This window comes from Typopeltis vanoorti, chromosome 3 (assembly GCF_054136105.1).
Source record: "Typopeltis vanoorti isolate ZY-2024b chromosome 3, IOZ_Tvanoo_1.0, whole genome shotgun sequence".
Classification (NCBI taxonomy): domain Eukaryota; kingdom Metazoa; phylum Arthropoda; class Arachnida; order Uropygi; family Thelyphonidae; genus Typopeltis; species Typopeltis vanoorti.
The window spans coordinates 72,600,196-72,623,685 of NC_143551.1; the positions used below are offsets into that span (position 1 = coordinate 72,600,196).

Here is a 23,490-nt window from a genome sequence, read left to right on the forward strand (position 1 = left end):
AAGGAACCTGTTAGTATTTTTTTTTGAATAGCTAGAGGTTGTAGTCCTTTGGGAACTCATAACAGTCTTATTCTCATGAATAAGACTGTTATGAGAATAGAAGCAGGTGGAATGAAAGAGGAGGAGATTTAGTGGATCAGACAAGCAGTTGTATGAGCTCTGTGTACAAGACTTTAATCTGCTGCTATAAATGATGGTGTGAGGATGAGCGAATGTATATGCCAGTTGCAGGGGTTGGTTTTTGTTAAACCTAAAATTTATCATGACCGCTAGGATTTTGAATTCTTAAGGTATCCAAAAAGGGTAGGTTGTTGTTAGATTTAAGTTCAGTATAGGAGTACGAAGAGTTTATTTTTTCCAGGGACTTAAGTGATTCTGAATGGCTTTCAAGTGACTCTGAGTGGACCACACCTCAAAGGTATCATCAGCAAAACACAGCAATATATACAAGTTGAAAAAAAATGGTGTAAAAGATTTTATTTTTTAGATGCTCCATAAAATAATCAGCTAAAACTGATAAAACAAGTAGGACCGCCCATTGATGTTCCTTCGATTTGTTTGAACATATTGTTTTGCCATGTAAAATAGTCTGAGTTGATGGTGAATTTAAATAAGCTAACAGTGCTTCCAGAAAATTAGATTTCAATAATTAAAGGATCTCTTCTTGTAGGATTTTGGTGGATAGGGAGACTAAATCAAACAAAATCATAAATTCATTATTAAACAGACACAGATCTTTAAATCTGTCTTTAAAGCCAAGGCTGTTTTTAATAGCATGGCCAGTGAAATTCTGAAGATGACAAGAAAGATGTGAAATAATTAATAATAATTATTTAGCATCTTCATCATCATCATCATCATCATCAAATTACTGCCATCTACCCTCAAGGGGTGTACAGGATATGACAGTACTACATGAAAAAATTATATCATTACTAACTTCCTATCTACAATTTTCCTCCAAATCAGTCTGTTACTTGTCAAGACTCCAACATTATCAGATCTTATATTTCTATCGTCTAAGGCACTTTGTACCGTATCAATCCACCTATATCTTGGTCTTCCTCTGGGTCGTTTTCCTGCCAACCCGGCAGAGAACACTTGTTTTGCTAATCTTTCCTCTCCCATTCTATTTAAGTGACAATACCACCTAAGATTAGCTCTGCTAACACATTCCTGGATGCTGACAATGTCAAGTTCTTTCCTAATATCCTCGTTTTTAATATGATATTGCCATTGATGCCATCTGTTCACGCCTATAATCTTTCTCAGGACTCTCATATCTGCGGTTTCTAGTCTTTGGTCAAGTGTTTTATTTCTGACCCAGCTCTCAGATCCATAAGTTAAAACTGGTTTGAACACTGTCTTGTATAAAGACAGTGTTCAGCTAATTTAGTGTTCCGACTAATTTCTCTCTTATTCCATATGAATTTATTCAATTGATTTCCCACCATACCAGCTTTGCTGATTCTGTTGTCTATTTCTATATTTAATTTACCATCTTCAGTAAAAATCGTGCCTAAGTAGCTGAAATGTTTTACTTGTTCCACAGGTTCTCCATTCACAACACAGTTGACATTTTCAATGATTCTGCCTATTTTCATTGTCTTTGTCTTTTTATTGCTGACCTTCATACAATATCTATTACAACAGCTATTCAATTTAGTCAGAGAATCTTGCAGACTTGTAGCAGATTTATTTAGAAGTATAACATCGTCCGCATAAAGCAAAGAGCTGACATTAACATCTCCAATTTTGATATCAGGTTTAATACCACTTTCCTTCATAATATGATCCGTATAGATAATGAATAACAGAGGGGATAATGTACATCCTTGTCTCACACCAGATTTAACATTAAACCATCTTCCTGTACTTCCTTCAATTCTAACTGCTAACTTACAACTCAAATAAAGACTAAGTATTGCTTGATATAATGCCCCATTGACACTATATAACTGCAGTGTATTGAATAGCTTCTCTCTTGGCACCTTATCATATGCCTTTTCCAAATCGACAAAGCTTAAATACAGATCTTTGTTATATTCCCATGCTTTCTCGACTATTTGTCGTAAAGTGAAGATCTGATCCGATCCTGACAGCCTCTGTTTGGCCTGAATCCAGCTTGTTCTTCACCAAGCTTTTCTTCCACAATTCTTCTCAACCGTTTCTCAAGTATACTTGCATAGATCTTGCCAGGAACACTCAGTAGGGAAATACCTCTGTAATTCTCACATTCAGTTTTATTTCCCTTTTTATATACGGGTACTATTAGAGCTCTACTCCAATCATCAGGAATTCTTCCCTCTGTTCAGGCTTTCTGAACTATGCAGTGCAGCCACTGTAAGACTTTTATACCACCATACTTCAGCATTTCTGGTCGAATATCATCTACTCCTGCTGCCTTTCCATATTTCAAACTTTTGATGTCTTTTTCTACTTCAAGTATGGATATGTATTCCTGACTGCATGCCTGGTCAGTGTTTTTTATCACTGTGCTGTCATCACTGCTTGTTTCATTTAGCAGTTTTTCAAAGTAATTACTCCATACTTCAAGGATATCTTTTTCTCCTGTTTTCATGTCACCTTTATCATCTCTAACTCCTTTTACAGCACTCTTTCCTCCATTCCTAAGTTTCTTCAACAACCTCCAGAATATTTTGCCACCTTCTTGATATTTATTTTTTATATTCTTGCCAAAGTCCTCCCATGACTTTTGTTTAGCTAGTTTTACACACTCTTTAGCTTTCTTACATTTGTCTCTGTATTCTGTAAGAGTAAAAGCTGACTTATTTGCCAGGAACTTTTGATATGCTTTCTTCTTTTCCTTCACTGCCTCTTTAACTTCCTGTGTCCACCAGGGAGTTCTGATTTTTTTATCCTTGCACACAACCTCACCACATGCCTCTCTGGCAGAATCAATCAATGTTTTCTTCAGAGTTTGCCACTGATTCTCCAAGGTTTGATTCCTGTTCTCAAACTCTCATTTTCTTTTCAATAATCTTTCTGTATTTTAGTTCTACAGTTCACATCTGAGAGCTGCTCAACTTTTATTCGCTTTAAAACTTTCTTACATGTTATTCTTTTCAATATGAAATTCATTTTTATCCTGCTCAAGACTAAATAGTGATCACTTCCAATTTCAAATCCTCTGTACACTCTGGTGTCCTGCACCAGGGAGAAAACATAACTATCAACAATAACATAGTCAATGAGACTTTTCTTATTCCTAGCCTCTTCTCTCCATGTGAATTTGTGCACATTTTTATGTTGGAACATGGTGTTAGTAATAACCAGTCCATGTCCTGAGCAGAAATCCAACAGATATTTGCCATTATTATTAGCTTTGCTCTTTTCTCCAAATTTTCCCAAAATATTTTTGCATGTCTGACAATCATTTCCTACTCTGCTATTTAGATCCCCAACAAGGACCAACTTTTCCTTTTTCATTGTGTCAGTTGCTTTTTCTAAAGCATCAAAAAATTCCTCCACTTCTACCTTAGTAGAACCTTCTGTGGGACCATAGGCACAAATAAGTCTCATTGTCCAGTTCCCCATTCTCATATTTGCCCACATTACTCTACTTGAGACTGACTGCCATTCAAGAAGATTAGCCTTGTATTTTGTGTTGAATATTATGGCTACTCCTTCTTTTCCTTGATTGTCATTGCCTGAATATAACATTTTGTATTTATTGCTCAGAAAGATCTCACCAGTTTTGGTCTTTTTTGTTCCAGTCACCCCTATTATGTTGATCTGGTACTTATCTAATTCCTCAGCTAGCTATATTTCTTTGCCATTCAAGCTTCTTACGTTGATAGTACCGATCTTTAACTCTGGTGATGTTGAGTTGGGGTTTGTTTTCAGATTTGTTCCAGTAGCTGACTTTTCGCTGTTCGCCCTGGTTCCCTGGCAAAAACAACGGGGGCCTTGTTTAACCGGGCGACGCCCCAGCCGGGGCATTATTTTAGCATCTTATTTATTAATTATATCATTAATTAAGAAATAATTAATAATAATTATTTCACATCTTTCTTGTCATCTTTAGAATTTCACTGGCCACGCTATTAAAAACAGCCTCGGCTTTAAAGACAGATTTAAAGATCTGTGTCTGTTTAATATGCCATACTCAACTGTGTGGAAAAATGTGTCACATACAAAGGTTTTCCCCCCTACAAGATCTCCCATACTGAAGCTTTGCTTCATTGTGATGCATAAACTCAACTGCAGTTTGTCTTGACATTTTTAGTTTGAATGGAGGTGGATGATGCATGGCCATGAAAGATCTTATGGAGTGATGTGGCCCATTTTTATCTGAACGGTAGTGTTAACTCGCACAATTGCTGCATCTGGGCTGTGAATGACACTCGTGTTCCTTCAGACCTCTTTATACTCACCGAAAGTCACAGTGTAGTGTGGTTTCACTGCATCGTTTATTATTCATCCGTACTTTTTCGAAGAACTTTGTCTGACAGGACTAATGACTTGCATCGTCTCTGTGTTAGTTATCGAGTGATTATTATTATTATTATTATTATTTGACACCTCCAGGGAGTCCATGGACTCATTGAGGGAGGCACCTGCTCTACAACTCTGTCTCCACCAACTCAATACACCAACGCCATCTACCACCGACCCCCACCACTGGTATTTTCACAGGCAATCACAAACATCCATGCCCACGGCAGGATTCGAACCCACAGCCTTTTGGCTGGAGAGCGGATATGCTAACCACTTGGCCAGCAAGAGTGGAGATAGTGTGCAACCTTATCTTACACCTAATTTTACATCAAACCATCTGACTGTGCCTCTTTCAATTCTAACTACTAAGTTACATCTTATATATAAATTTATAAATATGTATATATATACATAAACTGTATATATATATATATATATATGTATGTATAAACTGTTTATATGATCTGTATATATAGAAATTGTAATGCTTGATATAATATCCTTGACACTATATAATTGTAGTATTTTGAACAGTTTGATTCTTATTGTATTCCCGTGGTTTCTCAATATTTTTCTTAAAGTGAAAATCTGATCTTCGCAATTCTTTGATCTGAACTCATTCTCTTTGCCATTTTTTTCTCAGCTGCTTCTCAAGTATGTTTGCATAAATCTTACCCAGAACACTTGGTAGGAAATTTCCTTTATAATTTTAAAATTCAGATTTATTTCCTTTTTTTATATATGGGTACTATGAGAACATTATTACTCCAATCATCTGAAATCATACATTTTTGAATTATGCAGTGCAGTTACTATACAACTTTTGAATTTGAGCTTTTCTGGTTAAATGTCATCTGCTCCGGCTGTCTTTCCACTTTTCTGGTTAAATATCATCTGCTTTTTCTACATCAACTATTTAGGTGTACTCCTCACTGCTTTTCTCATCAAAATTTTTTGCTAGTTTTCTGTTATTTCTTGTTTCATTTGTTTTGTTTTTGATCTGTCTAGTTGGCTGAGTGTTGTTTATCCATTCTCTAACCAATATGCTATAGATTTGAATGTTGCAATGGGCATGAATGTTTATGAATGTCTTTAGATGGGATGTTAATTTCATTGTCCTGTGTCAGACCACTGTCCTGCTTAAAAAAGATCCACGTTTGGTTTCTAGAGCAGGGTTTTTGGACTATGTAAAAATAAAATAAAAAATATTAAAAATATATATATAAAATTAATAAAAGAAAAGTAAAAAAAAAAAATCCTTATTCCATCCGTAGTTCAAGATGTACTACAAGGTTTACTAAAAATCTTTCATGGGTGGAGGTCACATAAAAAAATCTTCAGTTTTCATGTTATTTTTTTTTTCTTCTTTCTGTTAGCCATCTTCTCTGACTCAAAAATTCCTCATTTTTGAGGAATTTTTATCTTCTATAAGGATTACATTATGAAAGAAAGTGTCATTCAGGGATCTTCTTCCATAGTAAAACCTTCTGTGGGACCATACACACATATAAGTCTCATCATCCAATTCTTCATTTTGATGTTTGCCCACGTCACTCTACTTATCTTTCATGTTGAATATTGTAACTACTCCTTTCTCTCCCCACTCAATATAGTCTTGATGTAGCATCTTTTAGTTGTTATTTAGAAATTGTTTTGGTTCATATCCATTTTGTTGATGTGGTTTTTCTCTCATTTTTCTGCCAGTTTTAGTCTTTTTCCATTTATACTTCTTATATCAGTAAGAAGTATAAATGTCTATTGTAAGATTGTCTAATGTTCACTTTTAGTTTGTTCAAGCAGTTGACTTTTCACTGTTTACCCCTGGTTCCCTGATATAAACAGTGGGAACCTTGTTTAACTTGACAACACTCCAGCTACTATGACATTTTGTCATACATATTATCATTGTCTTTTAAAAGGTTTAAGCTAATATGGAATAGAGTTTGATCAACTAAATATCCAAAATTGCTATCCCTCGTCATTCACTCAGTATCCAGTTAGTACCTGCTAACAGGGTATACCAGGTGAAGCTGAAGATTGGACATTAGGTCCGAATTCCCAGTCAGGTCTGATTCCTTAAAAAGCTATGTAGGGGTCTCCTTCCAGTTATGTAGCTTTGGCTCTTAAGCAGATTCTATTATCTAGTTTAGTAGCATAAATGAATAGAATCTAATAATCAATGACAGAAATAGTTTTTCTGGTAAACATCATACATAAAGCAAATAATGCTCATATTATTAGATAAATTACAATTCTTCAGCCCTCCTTAATTGTTGTTGTATGTTTCTTTTTTTTTTTTTATAACAAATGTAATTTTCTTTAGTAGTAACATGTGATACTGCTTAAAATTAACCATAATAGGACAAGAGCTAAGAAGGAATTAAATCAGTGTGTTGGCACACACACACACATATATATATCTTCTTCTTCTTAAGCTTTCACGAACCATTAAGGTTCTTAGCTGTGGACTTCACAACTGCAACCGTCTCAGGGATAAGGTGGTTGGCCCTATGCCTCCTGGTGTGTCTTATGTCTGTAGATGCATGTGTTCATGGAGCTGGTTTGCCTGTTCTGGAGGATGAAAAATCCAAATTTCCAGATGAAAACACTCCCTCTGTATGAGACCAGCTAAATCAATTTTAGCCGAAAGAGACCTGATAAAGATTCCTCGTGTCATGGACAGAGAGGAATTGGACACGGGTCTTTTGTCACTACTGAGGAGGCTCTCTCTCTCTCTGTGTATATATATATATATATATATATATATACAGGGTGTTCGGGATAAATTTGACATATTTATAATTAATTATATTTTTCCGTAAGTTACATGTATTAACACACACTTCTCTTCATTTAAAAGTTTGGACCCTTCTTCATTCATATACAAGATGTCAGAAAGGATGGATAGCTGGAACCCACCTGAATCATGGAAGAGAATAACTTGTATCATGATGATTCGTGCCCGCCATCAAAATAAGGATATTACGACTGCTGCCCAATGCTCCCTGAATACAGTAAAAACAATCAGGCATGAACTAGAGACTTGCAATGGTGACTACGAGGATGTAGCAAGAAGAAAGATCCCTAGCAGACGATCTGATTGCGTTCGTACAGCAGAATTCCTCGCAAATCTGCAGGAACAGGTGTTGAAGAACCCTGGCATTGGAATTCGGGCTTTGTTCGTGGAGTTGCTAACTGTAGTCAAGCCCTGGATAACAAGGGTAGCCAATGGTAGGCCGTATGTATGGCAGCAGGATTCGGCCCCTTGCCACACCTCTGGGAAAAGTCAAAAATGGTTGTCTGAAAATTTCTACGACTTCACCAGTCCAAATGTTTGGCCTCCAAACTCCCCAGACCTTAACCCCATGGATTATTTTGTATGGGGCGCAGTTGAAAAAGACACCAATCGCACTTCCAGTAATACAAAAGCCCAGTTAATGGATAAAATTAAAACAGTTTTTGCGGCCCTTCCCAGGGAGACTGTAGCATCAGCTTGTTCGAGGTTCCGAAGCAGAATTGAAGCTGTGATCAATGCTAATGGTGGTTATTTTGAGTAAATCTTGTTGATAGTATTGTAATTAACTCTGCCTGTAATGTTTTTTTGTCAATTCATTAAATTTAATAGATACAAAGAAGATTTTCTTTTTCCTTACGAAACTGTCAAATTTATCCCGTACACCCTGTATATATATATATTTACATATATAGCATAGTATAATATAATATATATATTTATTATACTATATAATATATAGTATTTTAAGGAATAACAGAAGAGTTAGCAGAGTGGGGGGGGGAGTACTACAAATTATATCATATGAATTCAGACCAGTTAGGATAGAAACACATGAATGCAGCAGTCAGCAGTGTATGGGAAGCTTGGAAAAGATGCTTGAATGATATGGGATCTGAATGTGTCCCTGGAGTTTGAAAAACAAATAGAATGGCAGTAAAATGGATGTGCAGTCTCATTAAATGTGGGTTGTAAATTTGCCAGATTTAAAGTGACTAGTGGGATGCTTCATGGATCAGTCCTTGGACCACTGGACCATTCAATCCATTCATCAATAAAATTGAAAAGATCTGCTGATGATCCACTGGTATGCAAGGCAATATGTGATGCTAGTGATATAGTACATATTTCATATACATATTGATATTTGAAGAACAAATAGAATGGCAGTAAAATGGATGTGCAGTTTCATTAAATTTGTGATGTAAATCTGTCAGTAAGGTACTTCATGGATCAGTCTTTGGACCATTAGTGTTCACTTCAACCATCAATAATATTGAAAAGATCTTACAGGAAATGATCAGTTGTTTGCTGATGATCTAAAGTTATGCAGGGCAATAAGTGATGCTAAAAAATCTATAATAGTGGGCAAACAATAGTGACTATCAATTCAATATTAGTAAGTGTAAAGTTATGCACTTTGGTATGATGTTACATCCAAAGGAACATTATATTGGTGAGACTATGCTTTGAGTCACTGACAAAGCTAGAAATCTCAGATAGAAAGTTGAAGTTCAAAGGTCGCACAACTAAAATTGCAAATACAACTCAGAGGATAATTGCTATATTGAAACGAACATTGACATGTAAGGTTATTCAGGACATTTTGTGCTTTTACAAAGCATTGATACATCTACACCTGGACTACTGTGCACAGATTTGGTTTCCTGGGATAAAGATAGATAAAGAAAATAATAAAGATAGAGATAAAGAAGCTGTGGAAAGGTTACAAAGAAGAATTACAAAGATGATATCAGGATTATGGAATGTAGATTACAAGGATAGATTTGAGAGCATGTTGACTGCAAACACTGGTAGATAGGAGAAAGTGAGGTGATATAATAGAGGTCTATAAACTTTTGAGAGAGTACTATAGGATATTGGTTGATAAAATTTTTCATTATATGGGAGGTGAGGAAAGGACAAAGGGGCATCTGTGGAAGTTAAGTTTGTGTGCAGTTAAGAAAGGGGTAGGAGCTAGATTTTTCTCTCTTAGAGCCATGGTTGAGTAGAACAATTTGCTTGTTGAAGTAGCGAGTGCATCCAGTGAATGAGTTTAAGAACAGGTATAACAGTTGGTGTAGGTAACATTTGGTCTCCCTCAATTAGTCCTTGACTCTCTGGAGGCCTAATAATAATAAGAAATAATTGATCAATCTGGAAGAAAGTTGTTGGTTAGAAACTAGTCTTGAAATGTTAAATGCATCCAACTATCAAAAGATGTAGCCTTGGAGTGTATACAACACAAAATGAAGAAGGCAGGAACTGAAAAGAATCAATTCTTATCAGTTCTTTCAGAGATATAAACCATGAAATGTTAATTTATATTTCAGATTACCATCTATGTCACAGTCGGATTTTACTCGTTTGGTGAAACAACAAGAAATTCTACATCGTACAGAAATTGAAAAGTGGAGACATGTTTTAGATGATATGTTGCAGTTATTCAAAACAGTAAGTATTATATGATTATTAATAGATTGATATTAAGAAATTGATATGAAGTGTCAGGTGAGTAATCCATCTTTTCATTAGTAATTTGATTTGTAATTATATCAGTAGTCTTTAATACCGCTAACTGTAAGAATAGCTTCCCTAAAGATAGTATACAATTCAACAAAATTCATTCTGCATTTTGAATCAAATTACAGATGAGTCTTATAACATAGATTGAAAGCCAAACAGCTATTTTTCTGGAACCTTAATAATAATGAAGGAGATATAAATCTTTTGATGTTTAACTGCCAGTAAGCGAAACTCTAAGAACTCGGACTAAGATCTATGAGTTTCATACTGAAAAACTATCGGCAAATCCAAGTGTAAGTAACCACTTGGTAGTGCAACACCAAGGCAACTCGAATCAAAGGTGGAGCAAGCTCCCTCACTATCCTTGATATTTTCTCATAATGTAAAAACACAGCCCCTAGGGGATGTAATACTGTAATTACATTATGAGGAGAGGTCACTACCCAGACCGGTTTCAACTTTTTTTGAGGTCTCATCAGTTAGTAGGTAGACCTGGAAGATAACAAGGTTTAAGTGAAAAAAACTTACATACCTTCACTATACGAATGTCATAAAGGTGTGCTTGTATATTATAGCATAGATTGAAAGCCAAACATCAAAATTAAAGATCAAAAGATTTATATCTCCTTCATTACAGATGAGTCTTTTTCCTTCTCTGTATGTTGGTATCCTGTACCTAAAATTAAATTAAGCTAAAATTCTATTAAAATTGAATAGAAATTTATTGAATTCTGTGTCCTCCTCACAAGCATATTATTAAGTTATGACTATTATACTATGATAAAGAAACAAATATTAAAGAATGATGACTAATTAAATTAGTCGATGAACAGGATATTATGTAGATAAACATGACATTATGGCAGTACAACACAAAAATGTTTAAATCATCAAATGAATCAGTTATCTGTCATGACTCCAGTTTCATAAGACCTTATATTTTGGTCTTCTGAAACACTTCTTACCTCATCAACCCAACTAGATCTTGTTCTTCCTGTTGGCCTTTTTTTCTGCGATACTGACTACAAACATTAGTTTTGCTAACCTTTCCTTTTCCATTCTGTTTAAGTGACCATACCTTAGATGAGCTTGACTTACACCTATTGCTAACACTATTAAGTTCTAATATCCTCATTTTTAATATAGTTTTACCATTAATGTTGTCTGTTCATTTCCCTGATTTTTCTCCAAATGTTCATATCTGTAAACTCCAGTCTTGGACCAAGTTTTTTGTTTCAAACCCAGCTCTCAGATCCATAATCTAAAATTGGTTTGCACTGTTTTGTATACAGCTAATATGTTGACTAATTTTCCTCTTATTCCATAAGAGAAATTTATTCAGTTGACTCTCTTTTACTATACTGTCTTTGCTAATTCTGTTGACTATTTATTATTATTATTATATATACAGGTACTCCATAAAGTCAAAAGACTCATCATGGGAGACCCACACTGTCTATTAAAACAATACCTATCATACATCTCCTTAAATTATCACAACCACCTCTACCAATTCATTCCACTCATTCACTACTCTTCAAGTAAAGAACTTAGTCTGGACATACTAAACACACTCTTAGCCAATGTCCAAATGTGACCCCTTGTTTCTCCCCCTATTCCCCATGTATTGAAAAATTTCTTTTGTGTCAATCTTATAGAATTCCTTTAGTAACTTATAAGTTTCTTTCGTGTCCCCTTTCCTCTTGCTGTTAGTCAAATTTTACAACTCACACAGCTTCAATCTGTCCTCATAGGAAACATTCTACAGACATGTCATGAGCTTGGTCACTCATCTCTGAATCTTCTCTGCTACCTCCTGGCTCCTAAAATGCAGGTGACGAAATCTGTGCACCACAGTCAACATGCGACCAAATCATAGCCTTATAAAGAGGGATAATAACCTCCCTAATTTTCACTTGTGAATGTGCTCTACAGCATCCAAGTAATCCTCTGAGCTATTTTGTAACTCCTGCAATATGTCTTCTGAATTCCAAATTTCTATCCACCATCACCCTCCAGATCCTTAGTCTCATAAATTTCCTGTAATCTAGTACCATCATTATGATACAAAGTATGTAACCCTTTCATTGCAAAGTGCATTATTTTACATTTTCAACATTAAATTGACAACCATTGTCCTTTAACCACACTGCCAATTTATTTAAATCATCCTGTAAGATATTCTATATCACTTTTATTAACTATTACCCTTCTTAGTTTTGCATGATCAACAAACAACTGAATATCTCCCCTCAAATCTTCCACTGTTTCATTAGTTGTACAAATTAAAGAGTAATGATCCTAGTACAGAGCCCTGGTTCACTCCACTAGTCACCCTCCCTTGCCTTGATTCCACTCCATCATACACCATCCTCTGATGTCTGTCTGTCTATCAGCTGCCCCTATCCATGCCACCAACTTCATGTCCATTCCCATTTTCTCCAACTTATGTAATACTTTTCCTTGCAATATTCTCTCAAACATCTTTGCTAAGTCCTGCAGTATCATAGTGTAGCCATTTCCTTTATCCAATTCTGCTATCAACTTATTATAAAATGTGAATAAATTACTGAGGCAGGACAGAGAATCACATCGCTATCCACCCATTGTTGGATTTTATCTTTAACTAACTTTTCCAATACAATGACCACTTCAGAGATACTGATTGGTCTGTAATATGGTACTTTAGTCTTGGAGCTGCCTTTTGTAATGGAATATCTTACCCTCTTTCTGCTCCTTTGGAACCTTGCTGGAGCCAAGACTTAGATTAAACAACTTCGACAGAGGCACTGCCAGTTCACTTGTACATTCTCATAGCACAAGAACTGACATACCATCCAGGCCAACTGCTGTATTCACGTTGATATTTTTCAATATACGCATTACCTCCAGTTCATCTACTTCAATTCTCACATCAGTGTCTGTCACCTCAGTAACTGCAAAGTCACCACCTGGATGATATACCATTGGAAAGTGATCACTTAGTAACTGAACTTTTTCTTCTGCTTCTGTCACTTTCCTACAATCAACACTGAGGAAAGTTATCTTTCCATAATCATTCTTTCTGTTACTTGCTACATAGCAAAAAAACTCATCTGAATTCATTTTAGCCTGCTTAGCTAATTTTCTCTCAAAATCTGATTTAGCTTTCCTTACCATACTTGTTACCTTCTTACTTGTGCTTTATATTGCTCATGAGTACACTGATCACCTTTTTGTTTATATTCCTTCCATGTTGCTTTCTTTTTTTTTTCTTTTTTTTTTTTTTTTTTTGCAGCTCCTGCTTTATATTTCTATTCATTCACTTAATCCCTACTTGGTTTATCCTCCTGACCATGGGTATGCAGTCTGCATATCCCTGACTGCTTCCCATGCACTAATGACATTCATTTCATGTAGCTTCTTATGCCATGATGCTGCTCCAAGTAGGTAGCCTCTTAAGTTTATCATAATTGCTAGCTTTTTAGTTCCACATAATTCTTTCTTGACTGAAAATTCCACATGTTGAGCAACCTTCCAGGACAAGACTACATGCTCACTTTCCCATATCTGAGGTAGAGTTGCTATTGTAGTTATATATAAATCTTCTGATGCTGTTACCAGATCCAACACTCTCAAACCCCTGGTCCCCTCCATCATGTGCTGTTTCAGGGAATTATCCCTTAGTAACTATATAATTTCCAGTTTGCCTATGTGCCCTCTCCTTTTTCCAGTCTATATCCTCATAGTTAGTCTCCCGTGATAATTACTCGACTGCACTCATTGTGCTAATCTGCCAATGCATGTCGTCCACGTTTTCTTCTGGACCACCAGGACTATAGCAGCAATCAACAATATATTTTGTTCCACACCACACAGCCTCAAATGAACCACTGCCATCTACAATCTGCCTTAATTTCTAGTTCAGTCCATCATGCATATACTAGTCCTTTCATATATCAGATTTACACCACACATCTATAAACTGCACACCAGTCCTCTTATACAATCTTCTCATTGACAATCATGACACTTCTTAATTCTGTCCTATCATACTGAGGCAGCAGACTCACAATCTTTACTCTCTTACTCTTCATTTTTGCTTCTTTCATATCCTTTCTCATTGCATAGCATTATACATGTCTGCAAGGAGATGTGCTTTGCATTATGGGATACTAAGGCAAGTGATGTGAAATCTTAGCTTCCTTATACGAGTTGCCCCAATCCTGAAAATACTTCAGGCACTAACTTTATTAGCTTACACTTGGATAAAGAATTAAACCAAGTATATAATTTCTTGGTCATCATCATGCATATCAAGGATTTAGGCCTAGCATGGCCTGTTCCGGCCTTAGAAGTCATCGTTGAATCATTTAAGAGGACGTCCTGGCTTTCTTTTTCCTAATGGCTTGTACTTTAAGGCTTGTTTTGGTAATCTTTCTGTTTTCATTCTTTGAACGTGTTCCATACATTTATGTTTATATTTTTTAATTTTTTCTATTACTAGTTCTTGGTTTAATTCTTTCATAATTTCTTCGTTTCTTTTGTGATCAAATAGGGTATACTTTGCAGTTTTTCTCATAAACTTCATTTCTGCTGTTGTTAATCTTTGTTTGTCTTTTTGTTTTATTGTCAAGATTTCACTTCCATACATTAAGACTGGTAGGGCTAATGTATTGTATACTTTTAGTCTGGTTTGTTTTTGAACTAGGTTTGGTTTAAATATAGAGTTAATTACATCTGTTATTTTTAAATATTTTGCAATTTTTACATTTATATCTTTTTCATTTTCATATGTGATCATACATCCTAGGTAATTAAATGAATTCACCTGTTCTAAGATCTTGTTATCTATTACTATTTTAGTTCTTGCTGGATCTTATCCTTTAAAGGCCATAGTTTTTAATTTTTCTGTTGATATTATTATACCATAATCTTTGGATATCTCATTTAGATGTAAAATAGCTTTCTGTAGTTTATCTTCAGAATTTGTAATTATTATTTGGTCGTCGGCAAAGAGGAGAGTATTTAAGTTTATTGTAGAAGAAAGTTTAATTCCTTGATGTAAATTTTTATTCCATTTTATTACTATTTCATTTAAGTAGATACTAAAAAGAGTTGCTGAGAGGGGACATCCCTGTTGGACCCCGTGGTTTATCTCTCTCGTATATGATAGCTCATGATTTAATCTTATTTGTATTTGATTATTTTCATATATACTTTTGATAGCTTTTAGGATATTATTTGGTATTTGTCTTTCTTTTAATATGTTAAATAATATGTTTCTTTTAACTTTGTCAAATGCAGTCAATAAATGCAATGTGTGTTTCTAAATTGTATTCTCTTCTTTTCTCTATTATTAATTTTAGGCAAAAGGCTGGGTCTATACATGATCGTCCTTTTCTAAATCCATTTCTAAATACTTCTAAAATAAAGTTTTTGAAATATTTCATTAGTTTGCTATTTAAGATTCTGCTATATATTTTGTAACAGGAATTTAGTATACTGATACTTAGTTTTTAGGGTCATCTCCATTACCTTTTTTAAAGATAGGAATCACAATTGCTTTTTTCCATTCTATTGGGGGGATACCAGTTGAATAAATTTTATTTAAAAATAATAAGAGCCTTTCTTTGAATCTAGTTCCTGCATATTTATATAGTTCTGAACCTAGTTTATCTTCTCAAGGTGATTTTCCATTTCTTGTTTCTTTCAGGCTGATTTCTAATTCTTCTTTAGTTATTTCCTTTTCAATTTTGTTAATTGTTTGCCAATTGTCTTTTTTAAAATATTTGTCTGTCCACAATTCTGTGTAGTCATTTAGAAATTCTTCTAATTTCAATTCAGTGTTTAATTTTATGTTTTCTTTGGTATCTGCATTTAAGTGTTTCAAAATTTTATATACATTGGGTCTTATTTTATATAAATCATATTCTAAATTAGAAACAAATTTGTTTCATGATTCTCTATGTCTTTTTCTGACTTCTCTTTTAGCTATGGCTCTTATTCTTTTATATTCTATTTCATCTTCTAATCTTTTACTGCTTAATCATTTGTGATAGGCTTCTTTTTTCTTTTTATTTCTTTGATTGTATCATCCCAGATCTTCAGTTTCAGTTTAAATCATATTCTAAATTAGAAACAAATTTGTTTCATGATTCTCTATGTCTTTTTCTGACTTCTCTTTTAGCTATGGCTCTTATTCTTTTATATTCTATTTCATCTTCTAATCTTTTACTGCTTAACCATTTGTGATAAGCTTCTTTTTTCTTTTTGATTATTTCTTTGATTGTATCATCCCAGATCTTCAGTTTTTTCCTTTTATTGAATTTTTTGGTCTTTCCTAAGCTTTCATTTGCTGCTGCATTTAGTATCTTTTTTATATTAAGTCATTCTATTTCTATTTCTTCATTTTGTTTTATTTTTTCTAGATATTGGTTAATTCTTTGTTCATATAGCCATTGTACATTTGTGTCATTGAATAGTCTAGTTTTATAAACAAATTTTCAATTTTTTTTTCTGTTCTTGTTACTTGTAGCCATTTAGGTGGTAATTCTTTCTTTTAACTACACTATTACTATTACTATTACTATTATTACGGGCAACTCCAGGGAGTCATTGGACTCATCGAGGGAGGCCCCAAATCATATTCATCACAACTATTTGACATTCATACAGTATCTATCATACCTCGCCTTAAACTCATTCACTGTCACAGCATCCACCACAGACTCAGGGAGCGCATTCCACTCATTCACTACTCTAAAAGTAAAGAACCCAGCTCTAACACCTTTACTAACCACACTTTTGCCCAGTTTCCATGGATGTCCCCTAGTCCTCCCACAACCAGCCCTGTTCTCAAAAATATCTTCTGAATTAATTTTATAGAAACCCTTCAGTAATTTGAATGTCTCAATCATATCTCCTCTCCTCCGCCTATCAACCAATTTTTGCAACCCACAAATCCTCAACCTGTTCTCATACGGTTCATTCCACAGACCTGCTATCATCTTGGTCACTCGCCTCTGGATCCTCTCCACCTCCTCCCCATCAAGAAGAAACCTAGGTGACCAAATCTGAGCACAGTAGTCTAGATGGGGTCTTATCAAGGCTCGATACAGAGGAACAATAACCTGCTTGTCTCTGCTTGTCATCGTATTCTTCAGCAACCAAGTGATTTGATGAGCTGTTTTGGTCACTTTTGCAATGTGTCCCCTAAATTTCAATTCCTTATCTACCAACACTCCTAAATCTCGTGCCTCATCAATTTCCTGGAGCACGGTTCCACCAATGCAGTAAACTGCCGCCAATCTTTTCACCCCAAAATGCATAACCTTACATTTTGCCACATTAAACTGACATCCATTCTCCTTAGCCCAGACCTCCAATCTATCCAAATCATCCTGCAAAATTTTGACGTCATCTGCATTCACTATTGCCCTACCCAACTTCGCATCATCCGCAAACAAATGAACTGTTCCTCTCAGATCATTTCCTATATCATTTATGAACAAATTAAACAGCAGTGGTCCAAGAACAGATCCTTGTGGCACACCACTAGTCACAGGCCGTCTTGTGGACTCTACTCCCGAGTAAACCACTCTCTGATATCTCTCCGTCAACCTCCCTCCTATCCATCTCACCAACCCTATGTCCATTCCCATATGCTGCAATTTACTGATTAGAATTCCATGTGGAATCCTGTCAAAGGCCTTGGCAAGGTCCAGTAGAATCACCGTAAACCCATTACCCTTATCCAGTTCAGCCGGTGATCAACACTCATATTTGTAAATTTAGGGACACAAAAACACACGTGTTGAACAGATTATTTTATTAATTACTAATAAAATAAAACTTGAAGTTTCGATCCCTATAGCGAGGTCATCATCGGAAGAATACAACTGTATAAGGAACCAAGCTACATGCTCATGCCCTGTATACCAGTAAAGTAAATCTACATAGTTAATAAATCCTTTATCCTAGCCTGACCTCTAGTGATAAAAAAATAAATTAAATTAAATTCATTAATTTAAAAAAAAAAAAAATATATATATATATATATATATAAATAAATACAACTACAATAAACTGCTAAAGTCCTCATGTATTAATATTCTTCTGGATAGTTCTGATTGTTATAATTTCTTTCAGTTGCTGTTGAATGTTACAAACACTTCACCAGGTTGTCTTCTTGTAGTAGGATTTTTTCTAATGCTAGCTTAGGTTGTTATAAAGGTTGTAGATGGGTCCTCCACATTCTTGAAATGGTTAGGCCATCATTTTTGTTGAGATTTGGGTTGTGTTTGAGCATTTCACATGACTCTTTAAATTTTCTCTCAAACCAGGTTTTGGTGCGGTGTATGTAGGGACTTGTTGGAAGAGGATCTTTAGAAGAACTGAGTAGGTGTCTTAACTTATTTGGGGGTTTAAAGGTGGTTTTAATGTTGTATTTGTGAAGTGTTCTGTCTATTTTTTCTAATGTCCCGATCAATGACACAATCTTGCTCCTACAGAACATATTTCCACATGACATCATGGTCCTCTTTGCCCACGCTCCGGATATTTCATGTGGCAAAACAATTTTTACCTTCAGAAAGAAGGTACAGCCATGGGCTCACCACTTTCTCCCCCAATAGCTAACTTTTATATGGAAGACTTTGAGCAACATGCTCTGGAGACAGCATGTCTAAAGCCCAAAATTTGGCTCAGATACGTCAATGATATTTTCGCCATTTGGCCCCACGACTGCGAAGCTCTAAATACATTCCTTAGCCACCTAAACAAACAACACAAACATATCTAATTCGCCATTGAAATGGAAAAAAACAACTCTCTGCCTTTCCTAGACACACTTGTCACACGTCTTCCCTCTGGCTGTCTCTCCTTCTCAGTTTACCGCAAACCTACATACACAAAAATTCTTACCACCCCAACACAAAAACTAGGTGCCATAAGCACCCTTAAATACAGAGCCCTAACTATTTGTTCTAATGAACAGACTTTAAACCAGGAATACAAGATCATCAACCAAACATTTATCAAAAATGGATACAGTAAAAAAACTATTCACAAGATCCTCCATAAAGATACCAGTAAGAACAAAAAAGATTTCAAGAATGCTATTGCCATTCCTTATGTTAGAGGCATTTCTGAAAAAATAGACAGAACTCTTCGCAAATACAACATTAAAACCACCTTTAAACCCCCAAATAAGTTAAGACACTCACTCAGTTCTTCTAAAGATCCTATTCCACACCTAGCACACCCAGGGGTATACAAAATACAATGCACATGTAACATACCATACATAGGGGAAACAGGGCGAACTATCCCAATCAGACAAGATGAACACAAACGACACATTAAATACCTCCATGTTGGTAAAACTGGCCTTTCTGACCACACACTTCAAACATACCACAGAATTGACTGGAAAAATACCAAGTCCCTACACCGCACCAAAACCTGGTTTGAGAGAAAATTTAAAGTTTATGTGAAATGCTCAAACACAACCCAAATCTCAACAGAAATGATGGCCTAGCCATTTCAAGAATGTGGAGGACCCACCTACAACCTGTATAACAACCTAAACTAGCCTTAGAAAAAATCCCACTACAAGAAGACAACCTGGTGAAGTGTTTGTAACATTCAACAGCAACTGAAAGAAATAATTTTATAGCAATCAGAACTATCCAGAAGAATATTAATACATGAGGACTTTAGCAGTTTATTGTAGTTATTTATTTATATATATATATATATTTTTTTTTTTTTTTTAAATTAATTAATTTTATTTTGTTTTATTTATTTATTTTTTTTTATCACTAGAGGTCAGGCTAGGAAAAAGGATTTATTAACTGCGTAGATTTAGTTTACCGGTATACAGGGCATGAGCATATAGCTTGGTTTCTTATACAGTTGTATTCTTCCGATGATGACCTTGATATAGGGGTTGAAACATCAAGTTTTATTTTATTAGTAATTAATAAAATAATCTGTTCAACACGTGTGTTTTTGTGTCCCTAAATTTACAAATATGAGGGATTTAGGTGGTAATCTTAATTTTATTTTAACAAGGAAGTGGTCACTGCTTATTTCATATCCTCTGTGAACTTTAACATCTAGTGAAAATTTTGATGTCTTTTCATTTAGTATAAAGTAATCTAATATTGATTTCCATCCTCTTGCTGCCCAAGTATATTTATGTATGTCTTTATGTTTATAGAAGGAATTCATTATTTTTAGGTTATTATAAACTACAAAGTCAATCAATTTTTGACCATTCCTGTTTAAAGTATGTTCTCCATGTATTCCTATATTATTATTAATTTTTGGGTTTCCAATTCTTGCATTTAAGTCTCCTGCTAAAATTATGTAATCATTTTTAATTATTTTATTATATATGTTTTGTAGCTGATTATAAAAATCAATATTATCTTGTTCTCTTCCCTCTTCTGGGGGCATATAAACCAATTATTGTTAAATAGCCTCTATTTTTATTCTAGCTTCTATTATTCTTTCATTCCATAATTTATAATGTTTTAACTGTTTTGAAAGAGAGTTATGAATCCAATCATGATTCCTGCTTGTGCTTTTTGGTCTCTGTCAACTCCACTGTATATCACATTAAAATTTTCAGTTCTCATGGTTCCTTTTAATTTCTTTTTTTGTTTCAGTGATTACTGCTATTTTAAAATTTCTTTCATTTAATAATTGGTCTAATTCTATTTCTTTATATGCTATTTCTCTTACATTCCAGTTTGCTATGTGTATTATATCTTGTCGTTTCCATTTTTGTTTTACCCTTTCCATTCCAGAGTCTTTCCCTATAGGTTCAATCTGATTATCTTTTTCTGTCAGCTTACTAGTAGAATTATGTTCTCCATGTCAGGGGACTAGCCTGACGATGGAATAGTTCAGTGGTAGGGCTGCTAACTTAAGGCTTCTGAACTAGCCTTCTTCCGAATTTAAACCCATAGAAGGAATAGGGTATATTGAAGGGGAAAAGAGTAGATTATAGAGGAATTATAGTAAGATTTATAGAGGGGGCATAGTTTGAAGGCCAGAAATGAAAAGACCCCATGGCCCTCGAGTACTCTAATAGCATAGGGGTCATAAAATAAGAAGAGTTGGCTGATAAGACCTTATAGGAAAGATTAAAGTAAGTGGATCTTCCTCAAAGTAGTAGAAGGAGAGGATAGATCCAGCTAGGGGTCCATGGGACTGCCGCTTCCCTTACAATCAAGATGATTGCCCCTTATGGCCCTGTTGTTCCATGAGTCCTTATTCATTATATTCGGACCATCCCTCCATATACACACGCATGCACTCACACACACACACATGCACATGGTGGGCTCCCCTATCCGCCACCCAGGGGACGCACTCTCTAGGGGTTACAGGGTCCCTCAAGAGATAATTTCTTGGTATCTTTATTTATTTCTCATTGTATATTTCTCACCTTTCAAATTATTTGTCCCTGCCAAAGCAATTTATTCACTTCTTTCTTCTAAAATTTACAGCTTCACTAGCATCGTTTATCTTCACACCTGGAAAACATGCTTTTATCACTTTCTCATTAAGTATACCTCTTATCATCGAGTCCCCATACAATACTTTCTCTTTTCTCCCAGGTTTCTTGCACTTTTATGCTTTTCCCATTATTTCTTTCTCCTTCTGCTGTTTCCTCCCTGTGGGACACATGTTCGTAGTAGAAGGGACATCCCAATGATGGTACTTGTCCTTTTCATTCTTCCTCATTTTCTTTGATTTTTTTTTTTTTTTGTATTCTTTGCTCTGCTTCTCCTGAGTCTTTTTTTACTATCCTTTCTTCTAATCCATTGCTGGGATCCAATGTCCTGCTGCTGTGTTTGTTATGTAGTGTGATCTGTGGACATCCAGAAAGGGGGAGAGGATCCTGGTAGTCTTGCACCACTTTGGCCTCTGCCTCAGCAAGATGGGCAGTACTGGATGGTCCAGTCAAGATCAATCAGCTAGTGGACTTTCCTTCAAGGATCAATGGTGTTACAGTAAGTCTCTCACTCCATGGTCTGGGGTGAGAGACTTACTGTAATCCAGGCTTGCTGTGGTACTGGTATAACATCTGGGGGTAGCCCTGGTGTTTCACTCCCAAGCACAATCATTGCTTGCTGGTGAGCTCTGAAACTGAACCAAAAACCCATTAAGCATGAATTCTTCATCCTCAAACATTTCAGAGGGCCTAACAGAGTCCCAACCAAGTGAGTGCTGAAGTTAAATGAAATCGATATTTATAACTTTATCTTGCAACTGCCTGAACCCATATTTCTTATGGGTGACTTTAATGGTCACAATACTCTGTGCAGCAGTGCCAACACAAATAGATGAGGTCATATCATTGAACAAATCCTTTACAATAATGACCTCTCCATTTTGAATAATAGACTCATTACTATTTTTCATATGCCTACCTGATCATAATCTACAATCAATCTTACAATCTGCTCCCTTCCATCCTTCCACTGCTAACATGGGATGTGATGTCGAAGAGAACATATATTGAAGCGATCATTTTCCTGTTCTATGTACAATGTCTTCACAGGAACCATATTCTCCTAGATGGATGCCCATATAGAAAACGGACCAAGCTGACTGGAAAACTTTTTCCCATCTTGCAAAATTAAATGCTGATACAGTCAATCAGTCAAACACCTATCAATGAAGCAGTAAGGTATGTGACAGACTGCATTGTCCAGGCAGCAACAGCCTCCATTCCAAGAACATCAGCCCAATTTTTACTCTATTCAAGCCTTGGTGGAACCCAGAATGCCAGGCTGAAAAAAAAAAAAAAAAAAAAAAAAAAAAAAAAAAAAAAAAAACAGAGTATGAGATATATTTCTTAGATATTCCACCACATCAAACTTAATAGCTTTTTAGCATGCTTGTGCTAAAAAGCTATTTGGGCACATTATGTGAGCCATCAGAGACAAAAACAATCCAATTTACTTCATCAGTTAATTAAATGATCAGTGCAGAAATTGTATGGGATAAAATCCAGATAATGAAAGGTAGATATTGAACACACTATTTGTCTACCTTAATGGTAGACATTTTTTTTCAATGTACTGTTTAACAGTACCATATACAGACTACAGACAATTTATAAGATCAAGTCTAATTGCCAAATGGCAGTCATCATGGCAGGAAGCATTGAAAAAAAAGTACATGAAATTAAGCATTGGCATTCTAGTCAATATAGAAAGAGAAGAGAGGAAGTTGTTCTTGCTAGGCTCCACATAGGTCATAGTCATCTTACACATTCTTATTTACTGAGGGCTGATAGTCCACTTGTATGTGAAAAATGCAATATGCGTCTTACTATTTGTCATATTCTGGTGCAGTGCCAACACTTTACATACATACATATTATTACTAATTTCTCTTTGACTCTTTATGCTCTGCTGTAACCTTTGCTGTAATTTTATTTATATGTAGATACTGCATTGTTTAACTTAATTTTTGTACATACATAT

At 35.2% G+C, this 23,490-nt stretch overlaps 1 protein-coding gene across 1 annotated transcript in view; it reads left to right on the top strand.

Moving 5' to 3' along the window:
- The window catches only part of LOC150108263 (protein Aster-B-like), a 227,862-nt gene that overhangs the window by 186,660 nt on the left and 17,712 nt on the right, over nt 1–23,490 (top strand). Inside the window, exon 10 of the mRNA XM_090415712.1 lies at nt 9,808–9,928. Coding sequence (XP_090271838.1) covers nt 9,808–9,928 — 121 coding nt within the window. The remainder of the gene's footprint in view (nt 1–9,807; nt 9,929–23,490) is intronic.